Genomic DNA, 14,764 nt, shown 5'->3' with positions numbered 1-14,764 from the left:
AAAAATAGTTCTTGCAGAACAAGTGATAGAGAGTTATATAAGATGCACAACAGCCTTTCCTCCCTTCTTGTCCCAGAGAAAGAGTAAAAATGGGACATTACCTCTTAGGAGTCGGGAGGAGCCATGCGATATTACTTACCTTTATGTGATTTACCACCTAGACCTTATTTTAAAGAACTGGGTTCAGTTCTAATAGCAAGTCAGACCCCTGCTGCGGTCTTGAAATGGTCTCCTGGCAACCCAATTCTAAATGCTTAATCTCTGTTGTCTTTACCAAATGGCTGTCATAAATCATAGTTTGCTTGCTACTTGCGTTTCGCCCACTATATAGGAATAAGAAATGCCAACAAAATGGTAAAGACATATGTTAGAGGAATATGCAGTAAGCATATACACACGCACACAAAGTTCAACCCTTTCTACTAGAAATAAGTATTGCTACAACTTTTATTCAAAATAAAAAGAAAACCCTTGGATTGTGCTAATTTATGGTAGAATAATTTAAAAAAGGTTCTAAACGCTACCTTCAAACGCATGAATTCAGTATTCCAAAAAAAAGTGACGGAAAGCAGAAAAACAGTCTCTTTATACTGATTCATTACAATGCATTCCAGGCTAAAAACAACAGTTTAGAGTGCACAGAAAAGAGCAATAAATAAGGTAAAGCAGCCAATAACTGAAATAATAGAGGCAATGCTTCCAGTCCTACAGTAAGCTGGTCTACGGTAAATCCCGTGCGGTGGCTGAATGGCAATAGCTACAGTAACGCGGCCCCACGTCCTCCCCGCTGCCGGGAATACCGCGGCTCTCCCCGCGGCTCTCGCGCGTACCCTGAGCTTGCGGCCGAACACGTTGACCTTCCCCTGGGCCTGCTCCTTGCGGAACCTCCACTCCACCACGTTCTGCCCGTTCTCGCCGGGCAGGGTCATGTTGCGCTTGGCTACCGTGGGGTTGGCGGTGCCCGCCAGCACGTGCGGCTCCGTCTGGTAGTGGGAATCCAGGCCGCTGGCGTACAGGATCCGGAGGGAGCCGTCATAGCCCATCTGGTAGCTATTTCTCAACTGATCTGAAAATGCAAAAAAAAAAACCACACAAAAAAGGAATGCACAAAATGCACATGACCTACAAAGGTTAAATTCCCTCTCTTTGCTACATTTCTTAGGCTATATATGCATGTAACATCCTGATGGATAAACACCCAGGGTGAGATTGATAAGAATATCTATATTACATGAGAGCACAAATGCCTTAGGGACCCAGTTTCAAAGTCACTTAAACACTTAAAATCCCACCCTTGGTATATAAATCTTTGGATGGACATAAAATACATTCTTTGTTGCTGCATTGGGCATTTCTGGCCTAATCCTAAACATGCTGTGACTATTGACTATTGCTAGGGCATGGTTGCTGGGGCTTAACATGCTGTTTTAAAGCTCAGTGCTCACTTCACACCATTTCTACACCTCTTTCTCTCTCAATCCCTCTCTGTTTTTTTCAGATTCCTTTTTTGTGTGAAGCAGGTATTCTGGGTAATTCCAATAGCAACTTACAAAATCTTTTTGGGTAGAAAACGTAGTTAATTGTATTTTCATTGCATCTCCTTCTTTCCCTGATTTGTCTCGTATATGCCTAAAAATATATATACGTATTTCTCCCCTCCAAACTCTGTGCCTCTAAAGGCTCTCTGAGGGATCTGACTGCAGCTTGTTATACTGTAAGAAAGCAGTTCTCAGTTTTAGTATCTGCTGAGGAATCTTTTGTTTACAATACCTTGAACCATGGTATAGAAAGAATCAATTGATGATAAATTGGAAGTGATGCTGACATCTTCCTCTCTGCTGGATGATTCAATGTCCACTGTAATGGCCCTTTCCATTTCCCCATGAAGGTTAGTGACCACTCCAGTTGGGAATGTAACGTTTGTTAGGCGGCCCTCGCTATCGTAGCTATGAAAGAAAAAAAAGAAAAAAATCCCAAAATGATACATAGCAGGAACAAATTGCTTTCATTTACCAGCAAAATTAACAAAAATATCAGCTACTCATATTGTTAGGGCACGTTTGCTTTTTGTGCACAGGATAGGCACAGCAAAGACTTCAAACGTGCTTTGAAGTAGTCAAAAGACTGTTTAACATACAGGAGCCTCAATGGTGATAGCAAGAGCAAACAGATGGATCTTCAGCTCTGCATATTATTCTTTGAAGTGTGACCAAGATCCTGCTGCACATCTAATTTGCCGTTTCAAAGGGAACATATTTGTTGGTGCTAAATTCCATGGCGTTCTGTGCTCACTCCCTATTATCGGACTAGATTTTGCTGTTATTGTGGGAATCCTCAGCATTTTTCATAGGAAGGATATCTTAACAGATTGTCTCTTGGGCCCTGGCTGCTCCATGATTATGCAGACCACCTGCCCTCCTGTTCCGAGTGCTTAACACCCCCTTGTATTACAAGGAGGAAGAATCTGGGCTAGTATTTAATCCACTTAAGCTGCCTGCACCTGCAAGTCAGAACAGCTAGTATATACAGCTAGCTAGCTGCTTGTGGATCCCAGCTGGAGAACTGTGGCATAATCCACGCAGGAGTTGTTTTTTTTTACTGGCTCCACTGATATGTCTTTAAATCAAAACCTACGTATTCATTTACTACATACACATAATTTTTGTAATGCAAATAGACTTAGGACTTCTAAAGCATTTCTTTTCCCATTCCCATTACATATCCTCCAGTTGTTAATCGCCCTGATGTTATGTGTACAGTTCTGCGTGTATGAAAGGAAGATGACAAGGGAAGCTCTCCCATCCCAAGTGCATACTATCATACTGGGTCTTTCTGAGAGCCAAGTGAAGTTATCCAATGCAAGAGAGGGTCTCACATCATATATTTCAAATGTCGGCCCAAGACCATTTGCAAATTCTAACATTAGTAACTTCAGGTCATAAAATTCTTTTAAAATTAGCTCTTCCAGTGTGATGACCTGAATGCATCAGGTTAGGCATTCAACTGGGGCACCTAGGTTAGGAATATGGTCTCCCTCTAAACTGCAGGGGAGAGACAAAGGTATTTAAAAGGGGGATTTTAAAGCCTACTTAAAGCCTACTTGCTGTCAGTTTGTCATCCCTATACCTTGACTGTGCAGTATGATGCTGAAGGAAGCTTTAGTCTCCTAAGTAACTGTAATATTACCCTGCAGATCCCCAAAGTGTGCTGGACACTTCATACTTATCAGTTATTATCAAAATTGCTCTTTCAGAAAGAGAGAGAAAAAACAGGCATATAACTGAGGTTACAGAAGCTATTTTTTGAATTGAGAGAATTAATTCCAAATAGCTTTAACCCATGATACACTGCCTTCCTCTGAGTATTACGAGTACTACCCAGGATTGCTGTAACTGAAAAGATTAGGTTAAGAACTGTGGGTTTTTGTTTTTTTTTTTCCTAGTTTGCTTACTCTGTACATTTGACAGTTTTTTGCATATAGCTATTTTCATCCTTTTAACACACTCAATTTCCTTTGTTTACACGAGACTCTCACTTAGCAACAGGAAAAAGAAAAGAATGCTTAAAAATAAGAAACGGTGCAGCAAGTTGGCAAAAAGCAAGTGAGGAAACTTATTTATTGAAGCTAAGTACATTTGAGGATAATAGGGTTTCTTCCAGTGAGTTTCTGTCCCTAGTTCTGGCTCTTTTTCACGTGTTGGCCATGGCTAGCTAACATACTGTATTTAGACAAGAAACTGAAAGAACCATACCCTTGTGCCTGAATCCGGCTGCTATCCTGTGACGAATGAGACCTTATGTCTTATTCTTCCGTTCTGTAAGCTCATTTTCTTTTCATGCCCAACTTCCTTTTCAACTCCCGGGGAACATAAAGTCTCCAATTAGCATCTTTGTCTATGTTCCACTTCATAGCACAATGTTTGAAGACCGTGTTTGCTCAGATTATCTTGTTGGGGATTATTTACTTATACACTTTGATTCCAGTACCCAAGTGCCATTTGCGCTTCAATCGATGCTTACTACAGACACAGAAAGTGAGACTTCTCCACCAGACCTTTTTACCCTTCAAATTATGGTATTTACGAGAAATTCATTATGATATTTTTGAGTGCAGTGCTCAAGCTGGAAAACACCACGCGCTTCCCCACATCACTAGTGTTCATCCTGGCTCCCGTTTGTGGCACAGTGTGTGGCTTCACTAGAGTGGGCATCTCTGAACGCTGCTCTTCTTGCTTTATGCACAGGGTTATGAACTGGTCCCTTGCTGCTCGAGTTGATGACAGCACATCAGGAGCCTGAGATAAGCAGCTAATATTGCTAATGTTACTACACTAGGGAAGAGCTTGAAGAGCAACAAAAATTCACTACAAAAATTCACACTACATATTCATGTTCTTAAAACATGACTTTATAGCTGAAAGACTCTTGCAAGCCACGACAGCACGGCTCAGGCTTCCGAGTGCAGGGAGAAAACGTGAATGAGATGGGGAAGTTAAGAATAGGATTTCTCATACTTTTATATCCAAGAATAAAAAGAAAGGAGGGAAACAATTTTTTTCTGCAGTTTACTACATATTACATTTTACGAAAGGTTGTAATGTGCATGCCCTTCATTTTGTTCCCAGCACATCAAATACTAAAGTTACTTCATACTGGATATCTTTCTGCCCACAACGAAAGCCTTATCAATGCTAACCATAGCAACATCACTCATACCTTTGGGCATTGCTAGGTCATTTTTCTTATTACAGCCAAATATCCTTGCACGCTGCTGCCAAGGTGAATTTACTCATTTGAGATTGTCAGTTTTAGACTGAGGGATCTCCTTTATCTGGTGTTCTAATATTGAAATTGCACCGAAAGAGACGCGCTCTCGAGCCTAGAGGGCACGCACCGGTACTGGGCGTTTCGCCACCTCTTTGATCCCCTCATCCAAACACACAGTCACTGCAGAGCCCTCTGATCTCCCACGGGCGCCGGGCTCCATGCAAAGCCTCCCAGCCGGTGCCTCCCGTCCCCAGAGCAGGCCACGCGCCAGCTTTTCCAGAACAAACTTGCTTACGGGATGTGACCCGACGTCCATCAAACCCTTTAGACCCTATCCCGTCCGCGCTAACACAACGGTCTTCACGTTTGGTCGCTAACTGCGGAAGGCAGCGGCAGGGGAAGGGCAGATGCCACCGCCCCGAGACGAATTTCCCCATTTGATCAAATTCTTTCTTTTCCTTAGGACGCTCTGCCCCTGCCCACCAGCTGCCCCCTTCTACAGAGAGAAGTGCTCAGAGCTAATGACGAGCAGCTTCCCAGATTCGTGACCTTCTGCTCCTCACCTGCGGGAAGTTGCTTTTCCACCGCTCATCACCTGTGTTTTTGGTTTCATTCCTTTCCAGACCATTTCCTATTCTGCTCTATGTAGGACACTTTTCACTGCGCAGGGGTGACTTCTTGGTAATCATGGTCACAGATGGGAATGCCCTATATCCTGTGTTTCTGACTTGCCTCTCACATGAGTTTTATCTTAGTTTGGAGTACATTTAGCTCAATCCTAAATTCAGCACAGCATTATCTAACATTTTGTATTGCTACAGCCAAAAATAGGGCCCTACAGAACTGAAATGCATAACAAGGCTAGCTGCTAAAGCCAGTTGTGGAGTTATGATTGATACTGTTTTTCCACAAACCTCTGCAGCATTTTCTCTTAAGAAAAAATATATATTTTTTCCTTTCTTTTTCCTTCTGCTGTAAACATCTCAGGTTTAACGGCAAGGCACAGTGCTCCCTGCACATTCCAGATAGCAAGACGTGTAACTGAAATTAATGTTATATATTTCTTAAAAGACTGGCTATGGATTATACCATTTGTTGGGATACAATTGGAGAAATGAGGCATTGAACATATTTCATAACAGAGCCCCGTACAATTGTGACAGCAGAAGGCAAAGTACTGCTACACACTCCCTGACCACGTATCGGGCACTTCCTCCATGCATCTCTAATTACCAGGAGTAGATAGAAATTTATGGAACGTTACCCCACTCCATTTCAAGCTATTCATTGACAGTCTTTTCCATCAAGGTGGCAGGTGAAAGCAGAAGGTTCAAGATTCCTTTTTAGAAGTGCAATGTGCTGTGTTATGACTATAATCACGGTGTTGGCACATACTGAAAATCTGTCCCAGCCTGACACTAAAACATCTCATTCAGCTTGTCAAGGCCAAAAGGTTTGCATTTACATAAAGGACCATCGGTCTTTAACACTAAAGAATGATGGCCAGTTTCCAAATACATTATTTTAATCGTATTCAGCCTCCTCTAAACCGCTTCAGGTTGAGACCCTCCCAGATAGGTCACTCAGAGATTGAAAATTACTGCACAGAGACACGAAAGAAAGTCACCACGGTAGGCTGCACTGCTCACTCACACAGAGTTACCTCACAGATCAAAAGAAAATGCAACTGTTGTTTATATTCCATCACCTCTTCTCATTTCACTGGGAAGAGGCATGAAACTCCCCTATGTTCCACTTCCAAAAACACAGAGCACCCCTTCTGATCACCTTTAACCACTATGGGGGTTGCTGGAAGAAACGAAAAGACTCTTAACTCCAACCCTATGAAATTCCTATTCTCTGAACAACTTTGCCCACTTTGATCTGCATTTGTATTTTCTCTTCATGTAATGGTCCCACTAAGAATAAACAATGGAAAAACCATCAGGAAGCAAACATGAAAAAATGACCTTTTTATTTTTTTCCTTCATTATTTAGTTTAACTGAAATCCATACTTTAACGGATCACTGTTTGTTTATAACCTACCTTCTTAAAAATAATGTTAGCTGAAATATTACAGGTAATTATTTGCATACTTTTTTACATCTTAATTGGTTTGGCTTATTACTCACAAACTCACAGTACAAACCTATCAGGAAGCCAAAACTTAAACTGTAACTTCCTTTTGAGATCTAACAGATTGTTAAAATTGAACCATAAACAATGAGATAGCTACATGTCTTGTTATTAGTGCTCATCTTTTGTTTTACTTAACAAGAATGAAGCAAAAGTGTCATAACTGACAATTTGATATATGTTGGTAGGCTTGTAAATTATGACAAGTTGTTTTTTTTTTTTTTTTTAACTTGTCTGTTTTCTTATAAGGTTAGCATTTTTCCTTTCTCCTTATCTGGAACATAGGTAAACATGAGAAAAAAAACCCCGGCATCTAACCAGTCTTACAGAATTTTAATCAAGTGAAAAATATATTTTATTCTTCCCTCTGAAAATACTGTGCTTAGCTCAAAGACAACAGTGGCTATTTAGGAATCACAGAAAAACAGACCTATGAGTAACTTTGAGAAAGACCTCAAACAAACTGCAGCCTCAAGTCCAATTCTGGATTAGGATTTTTCTGCTTGTTTTTAAATGGCACCAAGTAGAAAATGTCTTCTCACAAATAAGTATAGAGGTTGGAAGGGTTTTTAAAACATATTAAATATCAGCCAAATTTTCCTGTCCTTTTCCACCAAAAGCGCCAGAAAACTCAAGGTCAAATTCAAGCATCTGGTCACCTTTTCCAGTCCCGTTATTTGCTAGCTGATTTCCATGAAGGAAGGGCCTTCATCCAGTTCTCATTTGTGATAGTCTTCTGCAACCATTTGTACAGCTGGTTAAATAATTCAGGTAATGTTCTTTTAGGCTAGCAAAGTGGTCAGGATGAATTTTCAGCTCATGTTTAATGAAGAAATTTCCTCTGCTTGGAGGTGATTGACAATTCTCTTTTCACCTTCTTGTATTCTAACTACAGCTTTCGAGGCTATTTTGTTGTGCGTGCCTACTTTGTCATAACGTTAAAAGGATAGTTTTCCCTCTCTTTTTTGCAAACTGTAAAGCTCAATTCGCTAGGCATGCAAACGATCCACCTAAATAGGGCATTCTTGACAGCTGTAACTCCTCTGCAAAGCAACAGGCACAATCTAAACCCAAAGCGCTGCAGAAAACGCGTCTGTTGGAGAGGCGCTCACGGAAATGAATCAACACCTTCCCCCAGGACGGCTCCCTTTGGCTGTTTTGTTCCTGCATCAATTTTTGCCCCCCTCAAGAGCAGATCAGCCTGGCCTCATGGTGGACACCCTCCTCCACCCACTACCATTCTCGCGGAAGTGGGAGCATCCTGATTATCACAGGAAGCTAGAATTAATTCCAGCTAATAAATGGGCATCTCAAAACAATGAATTCAAAACTGACTGCAGAAAACAGCCTTTTTTTTTTTTTTTTAGTGAAATGTGAAGCTGAATGTCACCACTGCACCACGTCCTCAGTGAAGGAGTGCAAAGGAGGGAGAGAGCTTGTTTGGATATAATCTCACTATCTGTTGTTTGATAAAGAAAATTGACACAGGAAAAAAAAAGTATTAGCACAGGAATAACTGCACAAATGGCATTACTAAGGTCCTGATAAAGCTGGCAGTGAAATGGATACCTTGAGAAGCCTAAGCAGAGTTGAGCTGGATTGATGGGGCAGGACATTTATGCCATTAGTAAGAATGATGCTATTTTTTTTCTAAACTATCCTTGCTTCTAAAGTGCTCTCTGAAACCGCACAGACATCATACCCTGATCTTCTTGATAGAAACCAAAGCACTTCTTCTTTCCCATACCTGCAAGATGTAATAGTTTTGATGTGTATCTCCAGGGTTGCTATTTTGGTATTATTACCTATTCACTGGTTTCCCATTTCTACTTTTATTACTTAGCCTCATTCTAAGGAGCTGGAAACACTCAAGAAGCAAGAAAACATGAAGTGAATGTCTAACAAAGAAGATATACTATTGCTATCTGAGCAATCAGGGGACGAGCTAAAGTTCTCTAAAAGATTTTTTATTGATATCTAATGGTATCCATTAATCGATTATTTTTAACATGCTTTATTCGAGCAGGATGAGTCTCGAAACAGCAAATTTGTGTGCTCTGCTGTCAGCATAATTCTCACAAGACTAAAGTTATTATAGTGTTGTATTACAATTATGAAGCTTATGGTAAAGTTAGTATTTCAGGGCAGAAAATTACAAAATCAGAAACTCTGGTTGAAGTTAGGAATTAAAGATCCATTTAACAATTTATCTAAAGAAGAAATGTAGTATACGGGCACCATAAAAGAACATAAAAACACTGTCACTAAGCTCTCCTAAAATACTGCTTTTTGCATGAAACATGGTTACATGTATGTGTAGCACTGATGTACTTAAGGGAAGCTTCCTGCTTTAAAAGACACATAAATGGCATTCCTCAGCTTGTTATGGGCATGCACGAATCAAACACATCATCTGGCTATTTTTCCAGAATTCCTTTTGGGTAAAGGGATCTTTAGCCTATTTGAATAGGAGTAGGTGCTTTAATCACTTTAATGTTCAGCCCTGCCTCCATGGGATCATATGAAAGAGTGGGACAAACTAGAGTTTTGGGTTTTTTTAAATGGTAAGGGGACAAAAATATCTAAAAAGCACTATGATACCCATGATATTCATAAAAGTGTTTCTCAGAGCTGCTTAAAAAAATTCAAACCCAAAGACCCAAATTACAAATTTGTACAAAGTTCTGGTATTTATCAGAAAGCAAAATCTAATTAGAACAAAAGCCAAAAATTTGCAAGAAAAAGTGGCTAGGAATTTTTAGAGATTCAAATTACTGAAAGAGAAACGTGACAGAAAAATGAGCACCAGCAGAAAGAGCAATGTTAAGAGGAAACGCTATAGAAATAGTAATTATGAAAACTGAATTGTGAACATCTTAATACACAGTAAACAACCAAGTGAAGTGACATAACTGTTAGGAGCTACTTATCCGATCTGATCAGAACTCATCATTTCTCACTATCCAAACGCAAACTCTCAGCTCCTGTTAGCACATTGCCCAGGACTGCGTCCGGGCGGGCTTGGGTGTCTCCCAGGAAGGCGGCTCCAGCAGCCACCTCTCCGTGCAGCCTGTCCCGGTGCTCCGTGACCCCCGCAACGGAGCAGCTTTCCCTCACGTTTGGGCTGCACGGCCTGCGGGTGTTCCCGCTGCCTCCCATCCCGCCTATCCCTGAGCGTGGCCCAAACCTTCCTGTACCCCCTGCCAGACACTTACACCCCCTCTGCGAGCGCCGGTGCTTCCCCTTGGAGACGAGGGCTGAGCGCCAGAGGCAGGAGGGGAGCGAGAAGACAAATGAGCTCAGGGTACCAAGTGCCCGGAGAGGCACTGGATGGACTGTCAAGAGATACAAGAGGGGATTGCCAAGAAACGCACCTGTGCAAGAGAAAAAGGGCGAGAGAAATGACAGGAGACACGGGAGGGAGCAAGAAGATACAAGGTAAGAAAACACAGGAAGTAGGAAGAAAAGGTCTGGAGAGCCAGAAAGCGGAATGCAAGAAAGGGAGCAAAACTGCAAAGATGACGCATCTTGGTTTGGATCAGTGCTGAGCCTCCTGAGATTGCTCCTAAATGGGGAGAGAGGTAAAAGGAAAGACGACAGGGAAAAGGCGCACACCAGCCAAGGGAATCGGCTCATGGCTAAGGTTGCACAGCCGAACCCCTCGGTTTGCAGCAGGGGTAAGAGAGCACCAAGGGTGAGCGCGGCTAGCCCGTACTCTCCAGAGAAGTGAGGAGAGTGAGGAGTATTTACCAGCCTGTTTTAACCATCTAGCTCCAACAATGATATAGCACAACCAGGAAACACAGAAGCAGGCAGAAATTAAATAGAATCAGGTAATATTAATACCTTTTGCCTTCCAAAGCACACTGATAACTGTGCCTAACACAGGAGCTTGCAGAAGTGCCTAGACCTGTACTGCAGGCAGGTCCTGGTCCCCTGACACTGGACTCACCACAATTTAAGGCATCTTTAAGGTCTGTGTGTCTGTAGGGACAAGTCTCTGGCAGCTCCATGGCAGAGCATCCAGCCGACAGGGATTCACCAGGCAGCAGGCCAAAGGGTTTCCCAAGAACATCACTACGGAAAGTAGCTATGGTACAAGGTGAGCAACTACGGTAACAGATGTTATGCACCTGCTCTGGCAGCTTCCAGGAAATAATTCTGAATTCTGAAATCAGCCTGGACAAGAGGGCTGTAGTGAAATGCCTGGCTGCCTGGCAGGACGGCGCCTTAAACTGCTGGTCAATTTAAGCAGAACGGATATAAGCAATCGTGACTCTTTTTTCTGGAATAATTCACCCTCTTGAGCATCATTGAGCAGTCAGTTAGCAGGAACATTTTAAACCATTCTCAGCCAAATTGCACGAGTGCCTGGCAGAGGTGGCCAGGCTGGGGCTGCCGCGGGGACCGGGTGCCCGGGGCTCTCACTCCCAGCCCCGAGAAGCAGGTTACAACTCGGGCCTTCTCGCAAGTTCCCTTCTGACGTGAACCTTTTCCAGGGATGCATCAGCATCTCCGATGCAGGGAAAAACGCCTTTTGCAAACGTCTGTGTGTGAGAGCAGCAGGGGAACTGCTGCACAAGAACTAGCCGATGCAGGCCAGATAAACAGTATCTCTGCCAAAATGCCCATATGTATATAATTAGCTTCACTTCAACTACACGACAACTTTGCTAGGTAGGATTTAGCTGTTGAAATGCTCAGGTTACCTAATATATAGTTACGGTTATTAGTTTTCTTTCCAGCTCAGAAAGCAGGTGATTTTACAGCAGTGTAATGTGATTAGGCTTAGTATTATTATATCTTGCTGAATATTATAATTTCATTATAAGCTCTAGTTGGACAGTTTTTAGCTTTAAATGACTCAACTGCATGTATTTTCAACTCCCTTCCTGAGACGTTCTCTGTCTATTTTTATTCAACAAATTTTTAGACCTTCATTCACAGATTACAGTTAATACAAATTTTAGTAATTATACTTGAAAAAGATAGATAGTCTTGCAATATAAAGTCTGAATTTTGATCAACAGACTCTAATCCATGCTGGAATAAAGATAACAAACAACCCGAAGTCTATGAACAAATGCACGGTGTGAACAAAGAGATTATCTGACAAACAAAATAATTCAAATTAATGGTTGTTATTTTCACAATAAGAAATTAAAAACTCTAAAAACAAAGGCCTCTTATCTGCTAGTTCTTGCCTTCTTGGGGAGAGGATACGGTAAACTCTACCATACCAGATTAAATAAAGGTAACTTTTTTGCATCTGATGTCAGTGTGATTTAGTTTAGGGAAGAAAACATGAAGAGAAGCAAATCCAAATGCTTTCCATATGTGTCTCTGCGCAGCTGGACAGATCCTCATTGCCACTGTTGGGCTAGAATGATTTTTATCATTCTCTTCACTACAGAGAATAGCGGATAGTCTCTTCACTAGTCTCTTTCACTAAAAAAATGTGTTCTAAGACAAAAAATAGTTTTCTTAACTCTCCTCCCTCCCAAATCACTGAGAACTCAACTGAAGTTATATAAATACTCTGGATCCGTGCTCCCAAGCAGACTGGGAGCTGTTCCACAAGCAGATTTCTACAGGAGAATACCTAAGGAAGCTATTGCTAAATTAGTCCTAAAGACAGACTTTTCCATTACTACAAATGCAGTATTTTCAGTCTCATATAACTCCTGCCATTTAAACAGACATATGACAAACAAAGGGTGAAACAATGCAGCCATAATCAGAGCTTTTTCGAAAAATAACATTTCTGATCTACTGGAAAGTCTAATAGTTGTTTTAATCATGAATTGAAAGCATAATTCACCATGAACTCACCATAAATTCTGTCCCTCTCACCAAATATTTTGATAATATGAATATATACAATGAAATAAATAAAATACATACGTAATTAAAAGTGAACTCCTAAATTCAAGGAAAATATATCTTGCAATGAAATCAAAATATTTTGCTATTACAAAAATAGAACAAGCAAGTCAAATGATTTCTTTCTCCACTTTCTTATTCCTTAATATGACTGATTCTGTAGGAAAACTTTAGTTTTAGTTCAGCCAGCCCACCCCACTGGCAAGGATACGCAAGGAGACACATGCATGTGTGGGTACCGTGTCCCTCAACACAACCCCTAGTGCAACACACCCGGTTTCAATTTTGGTGGCAGCTGGCAAAGGCCGATGGCCCTGGAAACCAAACAGAAGTGGGATTTACTACTACAAATCACCAGCACTGGAAAGCAAAGTCACAGCAATGTTTGCTGATTTGAGAATAAAAGGTGCCAAAATGGTCTTGGTTATATCTGCTTTTTCTTCCAAAGGGACATACAAAGATACAAATTTATACTGCAGAGATTTTGTTTATTTTTAAGGCTGCTCGCTTTGGCAAGAAAAGCAAGCCAGTGCCTTTTTGCGCACGTGGCTTTGAGTAACGAGGGCAAAATTTTCGTTTTTTTTCTATTATCTTGCACAGAACGTTACAGAAAACGTGGCTGGAAGAGCCATGACCTTGGGAAGTCATGGGGAGGCCAAGTGGTCACTGCTGCTGCCTGCCTGCTCCAGAGCCCCTACATCTTCACAGTCCCATTTTTCCACGTGTCTAACGTGAATCTTCCTCGCTGCAATTAAACAGATTGCTTCTTCACCATGGATACGGAGGGGAGATTAATACTGTTGCTTCTGCAGGAGCCTTGTATACTTGCAAATTGCGTTGAGCGTAATTGCTTCGCTTTCCCCAGAATTATTTCATTTTGGGAATTCTAACAAGACGTTCGTCTGCTGTAATTGTTTAGGAACTGCATAAACAGCAGCTTGGAAATAACACTAATACTTACTGAGGGGAATAGCCTGCCCTTTCGCTGTGTCAAAACACAAGGGTTCTCCACAAGCCAGCTGGACATGCTTAACACAGACCAGAAAGTCTGCATGAAAGCAGAGCAGATGCGACAAGATGTCTATTTACAGAGTTGGTAAATAACTATGGACTTCCTGACACACAGTACCCTAACTCTTTCCTATGATGAAAAATACAGACCTACAAACCACTTCATAGCGAATATAATATCCATGTTTTTGCGATCACACAGAAGCCATTAAGATACATTCAGGAGCCACGAGCTACTTCTGCAAGGCGCACGGTAGGCACACAGAAACTACAAGCAACATGGTGAGAAATTACTGCTCTGATTAAAACTCTGGGTTCTCACTTATCCAGCATGAATGCCAGCATGATTTAAGGTGCCTGCTGTACCCAGCAGATGCCTTAATTTCAGTAAGAGACTTCCCTATCCCCCAGGTCGACGGCCTTGCCCGACATGCGTGCGGGGAACAAGGGCTTTTGTGCATCACAGTTAAATGCTGAATTTCTCTCTGTGGGAATGTCTGGCTGCTCAGAGCCCGCGCGAGGCTCTGCTTTGGGCTCTGGCACAGAGGACATGCCCGCCCCATGCCAACGCCAGCACCCTGCCTCCTGGCTGAGCCGTCTCTCGCTGCTCTGCGTAACCCCACTGGCTTCTCGTCCTCTTGGCAGGACCTGAAAAGACAGGCAGCGATGCACAAATGCACAATTAAACATTACAGGCGTGCACTAATGCTTTGGTAACGTGCCCACGACCGCAGCTCTGCCAATTTGCAGATTATTGTAAGAATACCTCAAAATTGGCAGCAAGCGCCGTTCCCACCTGCTGTCTTTGTTGGGGATCAGTGTTTCTATCAGTCTCTCCACTTCAGGACACAATGTGCAGTGAAGCAGCACCTGCTGCTCTCCTGTCTCTGATGGGCACATGTAAAGGTTGGAGAGGAGATACAGGTGCTCAGAGCCTTCTTGCATCCCGCCTCAGCCAAATGGATC

At 42.0% G+C, this 14,764-nt stretch overlaps 1 protein-coding gene across 4 annotated transcripts in view; it reads right to left on the bottom strand.

The window, feature by feature from the left end:
- Positions 1-14,764, bottom strand: part of TENM3 (teneurin transmembrane protein 3) — a 292,279-nt gene that overhangs the window by 14,167 nt on the left and 263,348 nt on the right. For all 4 annotated transcript variants that reach the window (XM_088524633.1, XM_088524634.1, XM_088524635.1 and 1 more), the window contains 2 exons: positions 1,771-1,946; positions 831-1,066 (listed from right to left, as the gene is read on the bottom strand). In XM_088524633.1, the coding sequence (XP_088380759.1) occupies positions 831-1,066; positions 1,771-1,946 (412 nt within the window). The remainder of the gene's footprint in view (positions 1-830; positions 1,067-1,770; positions 1,947-14,764) is intronic.

The sequence above is a fragment of the Tinamus guttatus genome, unplaced genomic scaffold (assembly GCF_059628265.1).
Source record: "Tinamus guttatus ecotype Peru unplaced genomic scaffold, ASM5962826v1 Tinamus_guttatus_pri_ptg000213l, whole genome shotgun sequence".
Lineage (NCBI taxonomy): Eukaryota > Metazoa > Chordata > Aves > Tinamiformes > Tinamidae > Tinamus > Tinamus guttatus.
The sequence above is the reverse complement of the archived record's forward strand: the minus strand, read 5'-3'. Positions and strand labels throughout refer to the sequence as shown.